The sequence below is a fragment of the Schistosoma mansoni genome, chromosome 4 (genome assembly GCF_000237925.1).
Source record: "Schistosoma mansoni strain Puerto Rico chromosome 4, complete genome".
Taxonomy (NCBI): domain Eukaryota; kingdom Metazoa; phylum Platyhelminthes; class Trematoda; order Strigeidida; family Schistosomatidae; genus Schistosoma; species Schistosoma mansoni.
Genome location: NC_031498.1, coordinates 11,378,062 through 11,393,747, shown reverse-complemented (window position 1 = coordinate 11,393,747; position 15,686 = coordinate 11,378,062). Strand labels below are relative to the sequence as shown.

Genomic DNA, 15,686 nt, shown 5'->3' with positions numbered 1-15,686 from the left:
ACTGAATCACTGCTCACTAAATACGAAGTGAAGATTTTTCCTCAGTAAATCTTTTATCGCCGTCAGCTAAATGTCCAAAGTATCACTCCTTGGGAATTCAAGTTGATAAATGCGATGATTTTACTCAGCTGCTTATTTTCTCAAAAGTCAGTGTAAACACTTCTTAGCTAAAAGAAATTATCCAAATGCCTTCTTAAGACCTGTCAAGGTAATATGAATACGTACATCACTGGAATAGATTATTACAGCAAGTTCATTGACCAGAAAATAACAGATGTTGACCAGATTCTGTCTGAAGGTAGTGATGGGTGCATTAACACCTTATCAAATACTGACATGTTAAATTCATATAACTAAATATCCATACTGGAATACAAGATCTGGGGAACCATGTGACGACCAAAATTAACCATTTTATTTCTGTTGGTTAGTTTCAACTCAGCTGTATAATTATTCGGCATGCCATGAATGTGAAACCTTTCGATATTTCTTTGTTTAGTCTCCTGTTTGTCTATCAATACATTTAGTTGTTATATCAATCCATAAATATATGAGACGTGTTAACTGATTTACACCTTGGTAGTCTGGACTCGTTTTAGTTTATTGCAGATCAGATAATTTTGTTGCATGTCTAAATTTATTTCTTTGTAATAGAACTGTCGGTGGTTCCAGTATCAGTGTTATTATTAATCTTGCCGAATCGCGAAGAGGTGTGTTGCTGTTATTAATTCAATACCACCGTTATTTAGGTCCGACTGCTTTCATTCAGCCTCCTCATACTCCGATTCTGTTTAATCATACGGCAAATGTCAGTTAAATCAATTTCCTGAATATGTATTATGAAAGTTTGTTGTTTTATACTAAATTTCACTAATAAACTAATTGGTTATTTGTGTATATTTAACTTCAGTTATATTGATGAGTCAAGTATTTTTATCATGAGTTCCAGGGAGATCGTTCGTTGAATTTAAGAGAGCATATTGCTCCTTGATATACTGAGCAATTCAGATATACCTTTTAAACGTCAAATGTTAGTTCAGAGATACTGACGAGTGCCTGATGACCGAGGTTTAGCTCAATTATCTGGCGAACACTTATTAGCATTTATGAATGGGTTTTTGCACATATTTTGATTCCTAATTTTCAACATATCTTCCTAAAATAAGTATGACTATCAAAGTGACTCAGCAAAAGCTGGTTTCAGCAATTTTGTAGGCCCATGACTAACTCCTTTTCTTCGCTCAACCTCTAATTATCTGTCCAACATATCATAACTATTGTCGTTGTGCGAATATTCTATTCTCATCAAACATTGAAACATACTACTAGATGCTCTATAACATGAAGACGATAGAGTTAATAAGCCATTTGATCCTCACAATGAAATTGAATATTGGAAATAAAGATGACCTTAGCGGCTAGTTTTGGTTTCTTATGTTATCGCTGTTGTTCTTCGTAGTCTTCAGTAATAAGGATAGTAGATTGGCGAGCCTGTGTTAATAACGTCAGCCGTAAGTTATGACTTGTTTTTTCTCCAATACATACTTTTTGAAATGTGCATAAGCTTTCTTACCCAAATGTTATTTCTATGGGCACAATTGTAATTCTTTCATAGAACCTCGTCTTGTGTTGATTTTCGTACTTCTCAAAAACGTGTTGACATAATATTCAGTCTGTTCGGTTTTGTAGCATGAAAATATAAACCGAATCCAATTCATGGTCGTGTATTTTGACAGCACGGTTGTTATCTAATCCAGTGGTCGGCAGTATTTACGGTAGCCCAATCTCCCTATTGTGGGGGACTTTGGGTAAACTTTAGAGTTTTCCTTTAACTCTGGGGAAAAGACTCAAAGTGTTATAATATTCTTTGGAAATATTGGGGAGAACCCTCAGTTTCCTCTAACATATTGGGGATTTTCTCCAGACCTGGGGAAATTCTGGGGCTTTCGTGCCATCTCCCCAAAATTTACCCAAAATGGACAACATTTCCCCCAAAATAGGGAGATTGGGAGCCTGTCACTGAAAAGCTTACTATGAATATACGTAGACCTGAAATTTCTTCATTCAACAGGTATTAATACCCCAGGTTATGGTGAACTGTTATCCAACTTGAAAATATCAGCTAGTGTTCGAAAAGTAAATCTGACTTTGATTGACTTTGTCACGAACTCTTTGAGATGATTATTTCGTCGGGGATTTGCCTAGCTGGCGGTATACTTATCGAATTTCAGAATGCAAATGGAATGTTTTTATTTCAGTATGAATGTTGACGAGACCCATTATTCCGGAGACCTTGAATGACGTGTTCATGTTTGAGATATGCTTCTACTCTCAATAAGCCCAAATATCGATTATCTCTGGTCTGTATCAACGCCTCGTCTGATCATGGGGAAGAAAAAGGGGAATACATTGATCACTCCTCTTCCTATGGGCTTTTTTATCTACGAGGTCTTAGTAACTGCACTGAATGCTCCTCTAACTTTCACTAAACAGCGGTGGCAGCCTGGATATGTCTATAAAAGGACAACAATACGGCCGTCTTACTGTATGGCTGGGAACTGTGGCCTATGAAGATAGTGTACATTTTCAGTTGTTAGATACGACGTATAATAGTTAGCAGGTCATAATTCATTGAGTGCTGTCACTGTCCATCACTGATATGTCACCTGATTTTTGTATAATAATCAAGAATCGACTCAGTTTACATTATAATCACTTACTGATGGCACCGGTGGGTATATAGCTATTGCCGTTTTTGTAGCACGTAGTACGTGCCTAACTTATGACGCGTTTCAGAGGTGAAGTTTTGTTATCCTGAACAAACTATTATAAGCGAATCGGTTTTGGTCACCGCTGCAGCCCATTGTCGAAAGGGTGATTTTAGCATGAATCATTGACCTACTGAGAAGCATAGATCACCGGTAGCAAATTTTAAAAAAGCGAGTGACATGAAGATATGGAATAAATTTACTTACGAAATCGCGAAGCAGTTCCGTTATGATCATTAGATTTTTTTAAATTTCATTACGTCTTGATGTCCATCGATCTTTTCTGGTGGATCTCGAGTAACACTACGCATGTGAAAAGTTTCTCAAAGCTCAATTTAAGACCGCGAAAGCTAGTGGACACTACATGTTAACCTGTTGCAAACATCAACTGAAGATAGTAACTGCTAGGCTCCATTTATACTTATTTTAGCCACTAAAAATAAGCAGTGTGTTAATGAGATGGTATGTAGTATTGGTGACAATCCATTCCGCAGCCGTCTGAAACACTTCAAGGACTTTGAAGGACAGTTTAACTCACCCATTGATGTAGCAACTTCAACCTGTCATATGTTTCTTGATCGGTGACTACTGATCTACTTAAAGGATAGACCTAAAAGGGAATCCAGTTCCTAAAAATTTTTAAGCCACTCAGCCCTTTCCAAATATGCTAGTGAACTTCTAGTGCCGGATCTGATTGGATATTTTGAAATGGCAGACTAAAAATGACGTCTTCCTGGTTTATAACATTTGTTGTAACTACCTGTTAACTGTAATTTGAGGTGGATAAAATGTCAGGCGTTTCAGTGGGCTATGTACATTTTTCGGGAAATATGTGTGATTATTTGTTAGCTTCGATCATGAATTCGTTATATTGTGTATCAGTTTTTATGTGGGGCGTGTAACTTTGGGTTATTTTACTCTAACAATATGCTACATTAAATCCTGAATGTATTATTTTTTGTTCTGTAATGTTATCTGTGTACAGAATCACTTAATGTAGCCAATGCATATGATGAAATCTTTGAGAAAGTAATTAATTATGTCCTTATAGTACGTAGGAAGTTTGGATTTCAAGTCGTAAATCATCTCCATCGGATTTAGCTTGAAAATGTATAATTAATACAACAAAGATAGTAGTGTCAATACAATTGTACAATCTAAGTAATTGAAATCGTTGAAAAGAGAATTATTGCCGAATTTTCGTTATTCTTCAATGACAATGTGTTTATTCGTTATTTCAGTTTTTATGCTGAAAATAGCTATGGATTTAATGATTATTTTCCTTTCTATAACATTCCTTTACGGTACATGGGGATAATTAAAGTTCGCGTAATTGCAGCTACTCTATAATACAGTTCACTTTGGATTCATGAAAATTGTCGCTCTTTATTTTTAAATATCCCCTGCATATTAGTTTAAAATTAATTACTTTAACATTCACTCCGTGTGGTATAAATTATAAAATGCCACTAGTCTTCACGAAAAAAAATCATTCCAATATAAGTCATTGTGTGTAGAGATATTTCAGTAGTAACTAAGATCAGTATACTGTTTAGATTAACCATGCTTTAACATCATTCTAATGTTTTCATTTGATCAGATCATTTCTAATTATGGTTATTATGCAATAGGAATTGGTATTCCATGTGTTTACTTATCATGGTAGCCTTATCTCAACAGAACTTTTATGAGGTTTGCGATTCGCTACGTTTTCCAACGTATGGTTTTTGATTAACTACGTCGCTTTGTCACTGACAACCCCATATTAAATACATAAAGTCGTTTAATAAAAAAACTCGAATTCAGATGTACCGATAGATCAGGTTTTTTGTGAAGGATTAGTTTAATTATCACGTAATTTACTGGATGCCAAAACGAAGTAGGGAAAAAATTGTTATACATATTCTTTGTTTTTCATATCAGTCAGAAGTTTCTGCTATATCGAAAAATTCAAATGTAGCTAATTAGTGAAATTTTAGGTCCAGTGTTAATTTTAAAGCTGTCTGTCAGTTATCTAGGCAACCATAGGGTCTTCAGAATTAGCAGACTATAAAAAACTAATGTGAAAGTTATTTAGTTACCCCAATATAGTCAGTCAACGTAGGACCAGGCACATATATGCATCTGTACAAGTTGCCATACCACATTAGCCAAACAAGATGAACACCACATTTATAGTAGTTAATTCAATGGTGGTAATATATAAAAGAAGGATTGTATATAAGGATATAGTACAAGAAGAAAGACAGATATGACGCAATTTTAATCTCAAGGTTTAAGGGAAGATAAAGAGTGTATACACCTACGCCATTGTGATCGATTCTGAGCCATGTCACCTAGAGTTTCCAACCATTGGTCACGATGGTCACGGAGACCCTAACCAAGTAGTCTGCATCTGCTAACATGTCTCAGACTAGAAGTTAGTGACTTCAAGCTCTGATGCCACGTTTTAGTTTGACCGTCCCTATATCTCTTCCAACCATCGTCAATACTAGCCAGCATTGCGCGTCATGGTAATCGGTGTTCTGGCATACTTAACACGTGGCCCAACCATCTCAGTTGATGAAGATTTACAACCTCATCAACTGATTTATCATAATTCTCTAATACCCTGTGTCTAACCTCACTATTACTTACCCGGTGATCCCAGCAGATGCGAGCAATATTTCTAAGACATCTGTGGTGAAATACTAGTGACTTACGAGTATCTTCTACTCTTAATGGCCACGTTTCACAGCCGTAAAGTAGAACAGAGAGAACTGCTGCTCAGTATACTCGTCCCTTAATTGATAGACGGATATCTTGTCTTCGCCATAGGTGACGTAAGTTGGCAAAAGCCAAACGAGCTTTTGGAATCCGTGTTGAGATTTCGTCAGACACCACCTTAATATAACTGTAAAGAATAAAGTTTTATCCAGGACATTATCCAGCAGATAATGATGATGGATTGTGTAACACAAGTGACAGCTAACTAGAATCAAAGAAATTCGAAAGAATCGATGTACAGAGATGTAGGAAAGTGGACTTCATTGCTTGTTGTAGACGGCAAACGTTTTAAACACAATTGAATCAAAATATGTTTCTTTTCCCAGGTCAATTTACAGACTTAACTCATGCCTAAGCATCAAACTGTTTGTCGAAGGCGTACTCTCTCATTTGCTGATATCACAGAAGTAAGATATTAAATATTTAAATGTAATATGCGTTCGCTAGTGTTTTTTTCATTAACCTTGGTAACATGGTTTCATTTATTGTATAACGTATATCATTGTTGCTATATTGGTCATTGCAATTGCATGAGTGGACCGCGATATTACTAACTCCCGTCTACATTTGTATGTCACATTTCTGTGGTTTTTCTCTGTTTAATAAGTCATGCAAAGGCTGTTATGTCTTCACAAAATAAACAAAGACGTATCCTAATTCGTTATTGATTTTTATGTCCGGCTTCTATCACGTGAATTATCCACTAATGGGAATATGACTTCTCCGACCTTAACACTGTGACAATCAATGACGTCCGATCAGTATGAGTAATCTAGCGTCCTTATTTGCCCTTTGTCCGCCTAGCCCTTCCAATTGAGTCCAGAACAACAATGACAGTTTCTGTTATGCGAATCGTTTATTTCAAGCATACTCTGTTTATATATCAGACAGACAGACCACATCACACCATAAAATAGAAAATAATATTTGTACAAGATCAGGCTAAATGTGGCTGTGAACGTGGGATACAATAATCAATAAACTGAATATAATTTAGGAACGGTAAATCGTATAATAATAATCCATGGGTTAAAATGAAGCTTATAATAAGATGAATATATATATACACAGTCTAGTTACTCAACAGTTAAACAATAAGAATATACATAGAATAATCGTCCGTTAATAGGTCCCGGAAGTTACTCAGACTTAAGTCTTCGCTAGGATATAACAAAGGCAACTACTCGTTTTATTTCAACTGGCTCTATAAAATTCTCAGACTTTAATTATGTATTAGTGATTATGTCTGTATGAATATTGGTGCACTGGCTAAGAAGTGTTACGTCAGCCTCTTATATTTTTGGTGTATCTTGTGAAGACCAGTAAGTTATGACATAATAAAGTTACTACTCTCCAAAGTAGCTCAACGAGTCGACATTAGCAATATGAAGATAAAAGGATTCGAAATAACAGCGTCAATCGTGGTAAACCATTGAATATGATATGAAATTAATACTCGAGATCTGATGGAAGATAGAATGTGGATACATCTGTACCACTGCGATCAATATTGACCGGTTTCACACAGATGACTTTTGTCCTCAGTCTGCAGCTAGTAATGTGGCTTCTCTTCATATAATGCAGTAAGACACGTCACACTTTGGTTTGGTAGCTCCTCTCCTCCTACCAATCTATGCTGATGCTTAAAGTATCCACTTTTCAACCACTTAGCTTTTTGTTTGAACCCTGCTCAACCTATTTCACTTTTTTTATCTGCGTAAGATAACTAGCCATAACACCTAGAGTGTGACTTAGAGCTGAGTAAGCAGACCTGTACTATTGCTCATAGTGGTGGCTGGGCTTACATGTTCTAAATACAGTCATTGAAGCTTCACAATGACATTAATCGATTTGCAAATTCTATCTAGTGGACTATGACTAAACTCAGTTTTGCTAACTCGGTTTCACCATATGAAGTCACATTATTCGGACTTACGCATATCTGCTTTCATATACTATTGTCATAAAATGTCATAGAATCAACCACTACTCTGTACAGTTGCTCTTTGACTAGAAGATGGATGCGTAGGTACATATTTGACAGTTGGTATATTCTTTCAACGATTTCATTGGATAACTACTTAGTAGGAAGATGACTTCCTTGGATATTTTAAACTTTCATAAGATTATTTGTTTGTTTAGCTTATTCTAATGCTTTTTTTCACACTTAGTGCCGCAAAATCAATCGTACAAATTTAAATGAAAATCATGATATCGATTCATCAAAACTATTCGTCCGTAGCATGGTACGTCATCCTTCTTTCACGCTTTTGGAAGATTATCAAAATTCATCCCATGAACTGCCTTTTCTTACATTGAAAGACTCTAATTCTCAATTTAAAAATACCTGCGAATCCACTGAAATGAATGATTCACTGAAACCAAATTCGAATTCTCAACCTGCTTTGGATCCGTTTATTTTCGGTGTATCATTTACTGAATCAAATTCCTCCAATTCCCAACTTGATGCATTACAATTATCTAAAATGCATAGTAATTCACTAGGTTCTACAAATTCATCCCCGTTAGAAAATAAGGAATATCTGTTTCCTTCATCACCGTTATCCTCAACTTTGATCAAATTATATTTATCCAAGGTAATTGAATTTATTTGTTTTGTCGTTGTAAATGACGATAGCTAGTAATGTTGTTTATACAACCAAGACTTTGACATAATTCATGATCAAGGTCACATTTATGGGGTGAGATCATATATTTGCACAAATTGATCAATAAACGGTAGCTTATGTAACATTTTAATATTCAGCATAGATTGGATTCTGTCTATCAAGAAATGCTTTAAAATCGTCAAAATATGTGTCATTAATGTAGTATGTTATAATCGCTATAGGTTACTTTGAGACAGTTACTAAAATATCGTGAAATTAAGTTTCATGTATGCTAATATTTATCAATCCTGTTTATTCGTGTTGATATTGATCGACAACCTAAACCTGTATTGTCTTGCGTGAAATTGATACTTCAATAACATTATATTAAGAGATTTTTATGTTTATATATGATTGACACTTATAACCTTGATATATATTTAATTAATTCATAATATCTATAACTATTTCTCATGATTCATTTGCTTTTATCATCTAGTTTCAATAGCCAGTTGTAGTGGATTTTGGGGGGGTGCTTGTATTTGCAATTTTACAATTTACTTTTGTTACATTTCATTGATTTCTTGATATACTGTGTATAATGTTCAGTTACTTATTAGACTGATAGGCAGTATTCTAGGTTTAGTCATTTTAATCAAATTAATTGTTTGTTTGATGGAGTATAATAAACTTGTTATTGTAGGTTAGATATTTTTATCATAGAAGTGATCATAAAAAAATGCTTTTATTTTTATGGCTTCAGATTAACTTTAAATTTTTCAATGTTAGTTATAGTTGGATAATCAGTATTATTGTAGGATTAATTCGTAATTGGATGATGTTAAACTGGAAGAATGACACGAAATCACTTGGGATATTGAGTTAAAACTTGAGTATACACAGGAAACTTCCAGCTTATCTCTTACAAGTAGTACATATTAACTATCGTATTCTACTTCTTACACCTTTAGTAACACAATAAGAACATAATATTCACTCCGCCTGACCTTGATTTATAATCTTTTTTCAACTAATAACCGGATTTACAGTAAATGTTTGAAAAGTTTAAATCAAAGGTTTCTGCTTATTTTTAATAAACTAGTGATTATTGTCAGAGTTTATTTTATAGAAACTATAGTTCGCGGACCATTATAGGAACCCGTATTTCATTGCGTATCATTAACCTAAAACTTTTTATGAATTCGAATTAAAAAAAGATATGTTCCTTTTGGAATTCAAATAATACTAAAATGATTAGGGGGTAATTCATTCATTAGCCTAAAAAATGATTATACTTTTTAAATCTAACTGAAGTGTCAGTGATATATCCTGTATTTTTACTCCTTGTTCATTCAGTATGATTATGATTTTCAATTCTTTTTCAATTATCAGGTCTCTTTATGCTCACCTACAGAGACAACAGGAGATAATTTAAATTCAGATAATGAACAACTTAACTTTCATAATAATTTATATCCAAATTTGATTGGTCTACCTGGATCCCTACAAACTGTATTACATTCATTAGCTTCTATGGTTATGCCTACTAGACATTTTATTGGTATGAATACAACAACTAATGAAATCAAGTCATCAAATTTAACAAGATTATCTTCATTAAATGAGAATCTCAAAATTTATCACTTAAAATCCCATTATAGTGATGGAAGTGCATATAATACAGATGGAAACTATTCAAGTTGTACTGAATCTTCAAGTATATTAGACGATATTTCAAATGGTTATTATTCAGATAACTATCTTATTGAAGCAGTTAAAAAAATGAAGAAATCTCATGTGATAAATAATCAATGGCAAACTGTAAAATATAATCAACATCAATCTAGTCAAATTTCTTTATTTTCAGGTAAATTTATTTTCTCACACATTTTAATCTTGCATTTCTTAAAACTTCAATCAACCATTAATGTCATGGTCAATTTATAGATATTCAAATTAAGGTTTTACATACTAATGTGTTCTTGTTTTATCAGTAATTGTACACAGAATCTTCATTGAAATTGTAATGAGATTTAGAAATTTTAGATATCTGACTATCAAGGTCTGTGAAGTAAGCTTTGTGATATTACTCTCAAGAATATCATAAATAATAACGGGGAACTTATGGAAAACAGCAGTATCAATATAACAGTTAGTTAATATAATTCAAAAACCGATCACGGGTTAATATCTACTTGGCTAGGGGCTATATTTTTTGCATGTTTATTCATTAATGATTTTACCTAGTGGAGGGGATTGTGTAGATCTGAACTTCAGTGGTTGAAATTCAAGTCTTGTAACTAGTAAACTTACCATCTTAAAATAAAATAAAGAGTTTAAAATTATTTGGTTTATTAACTTCTATAAATTGGCAATATATTTTTTGTTGTATTCACTGCTCTCTGTTGATTAGTATCAATGCTGAAACCGAGTTATTTAGGTGTTATTATATTTCTTATGTAGCTCAGTCTCTCACTGGTCTTTTATAATTAGCGTTTTAAGCATTAAAATATAATTGTTATCCGTTTTTACAGTATATAATGAGTATAAGGGTGAGTCAGTGTTTTCATTTGCAGTTTGGTTTTTATTTTCTCTCTTTTTAGGAGGAAAAATGATTGGGACAGTGTATTCGTAACTTAAGAAGGTCTTCTTACCATCGCTGATATTTTCACACAATTGTATCCTACTAATTCTACCATTGTTGTAACAAACAACTTTGGGCTGTTCTACACTCCCTAGTAGACAAAAAATAATAATCACAGGCTTTCGTCAATTGTCTGTTGGTGAAAGCCCGTGAATATAGAAGCAATGTTGATATGGTGGGGAAGATTCGTATCTCAGAAGGATGATTTTATTGGAATTGCGTTTTCTGACCTCAGAGGACGCAGTTTCAATAAAAGAAGCAATATTGGATGAAGAACTAAACAGTTTAAAATGGTAGTACGATAAGCATATTACTAATTAAAAAAATAATTTCTTGATCTCCACTATTAATCACAAATTCTTAACATTATATTCTACTGGTAGACTGTCGAAAAATTCCAAATAGGTCATAAATCAATTATATCATTATTTTTAGTAGATAAACGATAATATACTTATGGTTAATTATCTATGAATGAGACGATTCGTGAAACAATTTACTTAGTGAATAGTAAATCACATAATTTTAATAACTAATTTCTGAGATTAGCATATTCAACCTAATCCGTAAACATACTTTAACTCATCATTTTTCCCATCAAATTTATCCGACAGAAACAAACGTAGAAAGTTTCTTTTCGATAAAATTCATAATAATTTATTGATTACTTTGTAGATACGTAGTTAAAGAGCCAAGGAGTTCATTGAGTTACTAATATAAATCATAGAGTTTAAATCTAAATTTCGTACTATGAAAGTAAACATTAGTGAATTTTGTTATATTATTGACTTTTTTGTCCATGATCATTCTATCATTGTTGATTTGAATAATCCAATTTTCTAATCATTTTGTTCTGCTATCCTATTCTTTATACATTATTATGTTTTTTTCTCACTTGTCTCAAAGTGAAAAGATAGTCTAACCATTTGAAATGAATAAAATAATTCACTAAATATATCATTTGTATACATTTTTAAAGATTTTTATCTAAGCATAAATTAGGCGTTAATTATATGCTATATGTGTTTTCTCTTAATTTTTCTCCAAAATTATCACTTCTTAGATGGACATTCAAAGTTAACCTCAGCGTATATTCATCATGTCAACCATCATCACCATGGTAAATGTCATCATAAACTTGGTTTGACGAATGTTTATGCAAGTTTAAAATCTAATAAGTTTGGTGATACTTCTACAGTTTCTTCGAGTCCATCTCAGTCGCATAATAACAATCATAAGTCGTCTCTAAAGTCAAAGAATGTCGTCAGTAATAATGATAATAATACTACTACTACTACAGGTATTGAACCAATATCTCAAGATATTAAAAGTTATAATCCATTAGAATGTTTTTACAATTTATGGACTAATTTCAATTCAAAAATAATAGAAGATAATTTCTATTACATGGATGAAAAATCGTTAGAACGACGAGTTCGTGCACAAGCATCAAATATAATTTCACCTGTATCCTTTTAATAATACATTATGTCTATGTAGATTTATGATGTTATCTGAAAAGAATTTGTTTAGTTCTTAAGCAATAATATTTGTTATGAATGGTAAATTATAATTGAAACCCTTTTCTTTTACAATAATGTTACATGTTTTGTACTTTTTTCTTTCAAATTCTACCAAAAGTTCATGCGAGTGTATGCATGTTGTATCATTTAACAATGGATAATGTTTATCTTATTTTGACACTGTATCTTTGATTTTAAAGTGAGCCATCACCAATATATATATATATATATATATACGGACTATTTTTTGTTACTTAACAATTAATATCCCAATTCAAGTACTTATCCTTATTCTTTTTTTTCTCTCTCGATTTTTCGTGTTTCTTCACTTGTTATGTAAGCTCATTCATATTTTGGCGGCTTTTTCCCGGCTGTAGCTAGCTTTACTATTCGTTATTCCCTATATTGATGTATATAAATTCATATATAAGCCTACAAGAGAGAATTTGTGTGGTCAAGTGTTGTTAAGTGACTTTTGTGTTGATTTTCTCTATTTTTCTTTCCTTTACACACATCTATATTTGTTTAAATTGTACTTCTGTAAATATATAGCACTAATATGTCCTGTTTTCTCATAAAAGGAAATAGTTTTTGTATTGGATTGAGTAAATCTTTACCTTTATGTTGTGGTAAATCTGAATTCCAGATACTACAACAGGGTATTCGTAGCATATTCAATCCATTAAAACAGTATTTGGCTGTGTAGTTAGATATAAGCTTTGCATTATCAACAAGTAAAGTGTTTCTATGAATTGGTCAACGTAGTCCGCATAAATGCTCAGGTTGTTGCGGAACTTCTGTTATTAGTATAGTAGATTTATTTTATCTTTAGATGAACTTGTAAAGATTTTATGTACTCTGAAGACAATTTTCACTAGAGGTTCATGACATCTGAAGAATGAATAAGAGTCAGTAACAACTGTTTGGTGGTCTTAGTTATTAGTGATTACTTCCATTTAATACGGAATAATGCCCGAAAAATTCTGATCTCGCGGTATGATGTAATTGGATCTATCGATCACTCCACATTTCTAATTTTAGTCAATTCACGATATAATGAGGTTCTTATACAATTGTATAAGAGATGGAGTAGGTTAAATAAATATATTCTGTACTTTATGATTTTCATTAGTTCTCTAATTAATATCGGTTGGTGACAAATATATTATTTTCAAGTGTAGTGCTAATAATCGTCTCTCAGTGCAATCAACGAGAACGACAAATGAAGATAATGTTCTAGCACTAGTTACAGATTTTGATGATTATTTACATTAATATTTTTATTTCTATATGTACAATAAATACACATGCTAATTTAGACTCACTGGTTCAACTAACGATTCATTGGGATAGCCCTTTGTGTAATGGTATGAGATAAAATCAGAATTAATCGTCTTGTGATTCTACCTATTGCTGAAATCATGTGCCTTAAAGCTTTCATCTCTATTTTATAGTTTGAATTTCGCTACACCTACAGTATTCAATCACGAAAACACGTGATCGTGTTTACAATAGAAAATTTGTGTAAATCTACATATCTCTTATATTTATGGGTTGCATTTTCGACGGGACATGCCCACTATGTTGGATAGAGAAGCGTTCTTAAATATTTCACTATATAGTGCTTCAGTTTATTATATGTGTAAGCTTTTCATCCCGATAATACGAGATCTGGCGAATATGACCTCATTCATTGTTCAAACAACATAAGGTGGTTTTATTGTGTTTTCTTTTGTTCATCTTGACGTATTAATACTGAGAAGTGAATAATAAATTACACAATTTATCAGGTTTTTAAGGAAAGGAATTAGTTTTACTAACTGGTGTTTGATATTGTCCTCGAAAATGGTGGTCCTTTCTAATAACTGATTAAACCAAAGTCTTATTGTTGCTTCATTTTAGTCTACTTAATCTTCTGCATTCGTGAACATGAGTAAATTCATATTGTCGACAATCTCAGTTCGTATGAAGATCGTTTTTATCTTGTACTGCAATCAACAACACATACTGCTATGTGAGCTCAAGCTGGAATCAAATACCTTTCCAGTACTATATAGTTTTCAACCATGTTCTTACTGGTTTTGGGTCTCATTAAAAACTATATACAGATTAGAAAGACCATAAACCATGTAACAAGGTGTAGTAAACATTTCGATCGAAATCCTGATAAATGGTATTAGCTTTGACGACATTACTTCACTTAAGGCTGTCGAATATCCTCTTATTCACCTAGTATAGGAAATGTGGCACATAAATCCGATACTTTTATCCTAAATTATGTTAGGTTTCCCATTTCAAGGCAGATGTGCCTGGTCACTAGTTTTTCTTATCATTCCTTTAGAGACATGCAATATCCAGTCTAACATTGTCGATGTTGAACCTGATATTTAGTTAGCGTTTATGTGGAGCATAAATTGTAGAAATTAGGCTTGTACATCATTGGATCTCAACTTATCGGTCCAGAGGTTAAGCGTTCGCTCGCGAAATGGCCATCTATAGCTTCCATATTGTCGAACTTTGATTAGTTTGTGATTTCAATGATATTTCATAACAGTTTAGTGGCTGGTCACTTTTTATGTAGTTGATAATAGCGAGTAATTTAACAGTTCACGCTTACTCATTAATCGATACCGATATATGTTTAGAATCATTTCCATTTAGATACGCTTGTCTACATATTTTCTGTTCAGTTCATCAAATACCTTCAGTTAACTTATGAAGGGTATATGTATTATTTGCTGAACACTTACTTGTTAGGTTCGTCTGTAAGAAGTGGTAAGCAGTGAGCTTGTTAAGTCTTAATATCTATGTATGTTCAGATTCTTTGAGATAAGCAGACCTATACGCAGATAGCTTGAAACTGCAGTTTCAAACAAGGGGATTTGATCAGCTTTGAGATGTAGGAAATTTATCATTGCTTACTAACCAAAGAATGTCCAATGTGTGATGTAACATAGATGTTTTCAAAGAAATTTATTGACTGATGTGAGTAAATGTCCAGATTTGTAAAAAATAACCATGTGGTTTTTGAATGGTTCAATTTTTCAGGGAATCAGAAAAACTATTAACTTAGTAATTATAAATTCCCAAAAATGAGAAGGAAATCAATAAAATCTTATTATTTTGTCATATTAATCAATATTTCGAGATGACCTTACATTTTAATTTGTACTTTTAATATCTAATATCTTTCTGTTGATTGCTTTTATATTAATAACTAAGAAGTTATAATATTCGCAAACTTTTTAAATGATTCTATTTACTGTAAGATTTATCACTTATTCTTCTGTTATCAACGAAGTTAATTTTAAAGAAAACTAAGAGAACTGGAATCATACATATATTGTAAATTCATTTAGTATTGTTTGTTTGAATC

General features: G+C 32.6%; 1 protein-coding gene across 1 annotated transcript; it reads left to right on the top strand.

The window, feature by feature from the left end:
• The first annotated feature begins 1,418 nt into the window (after positions 1 to 1,418).
• Positions 1,419 to 12,295, top strand: Smp_135540 (putative protein VTS1). Its single transcript, XM_018796815.1, has 5 exons — positions 1,419 to 1,511; positions 5,861 to 5,941; positions 7,706 to 8,131; positions 9,536 to 10,010; positions 11,851 to 12,295. Exons 2-5 carry the CDS (start codon positions 5,882 to 5,884, stop codon positions 12,264 to 12,266), a joined length of 1,377 nt encoding a protein of 458 aa, XP_018651920.1. The 5' UTR covers positions 1,419 to 1,511; positions 5,861 to 5,881; the 3' UTR covers positions 12,267 to 12,295.
• Positions 12,296 to 15,686: the final 3,391 nt, after the last annotated feature.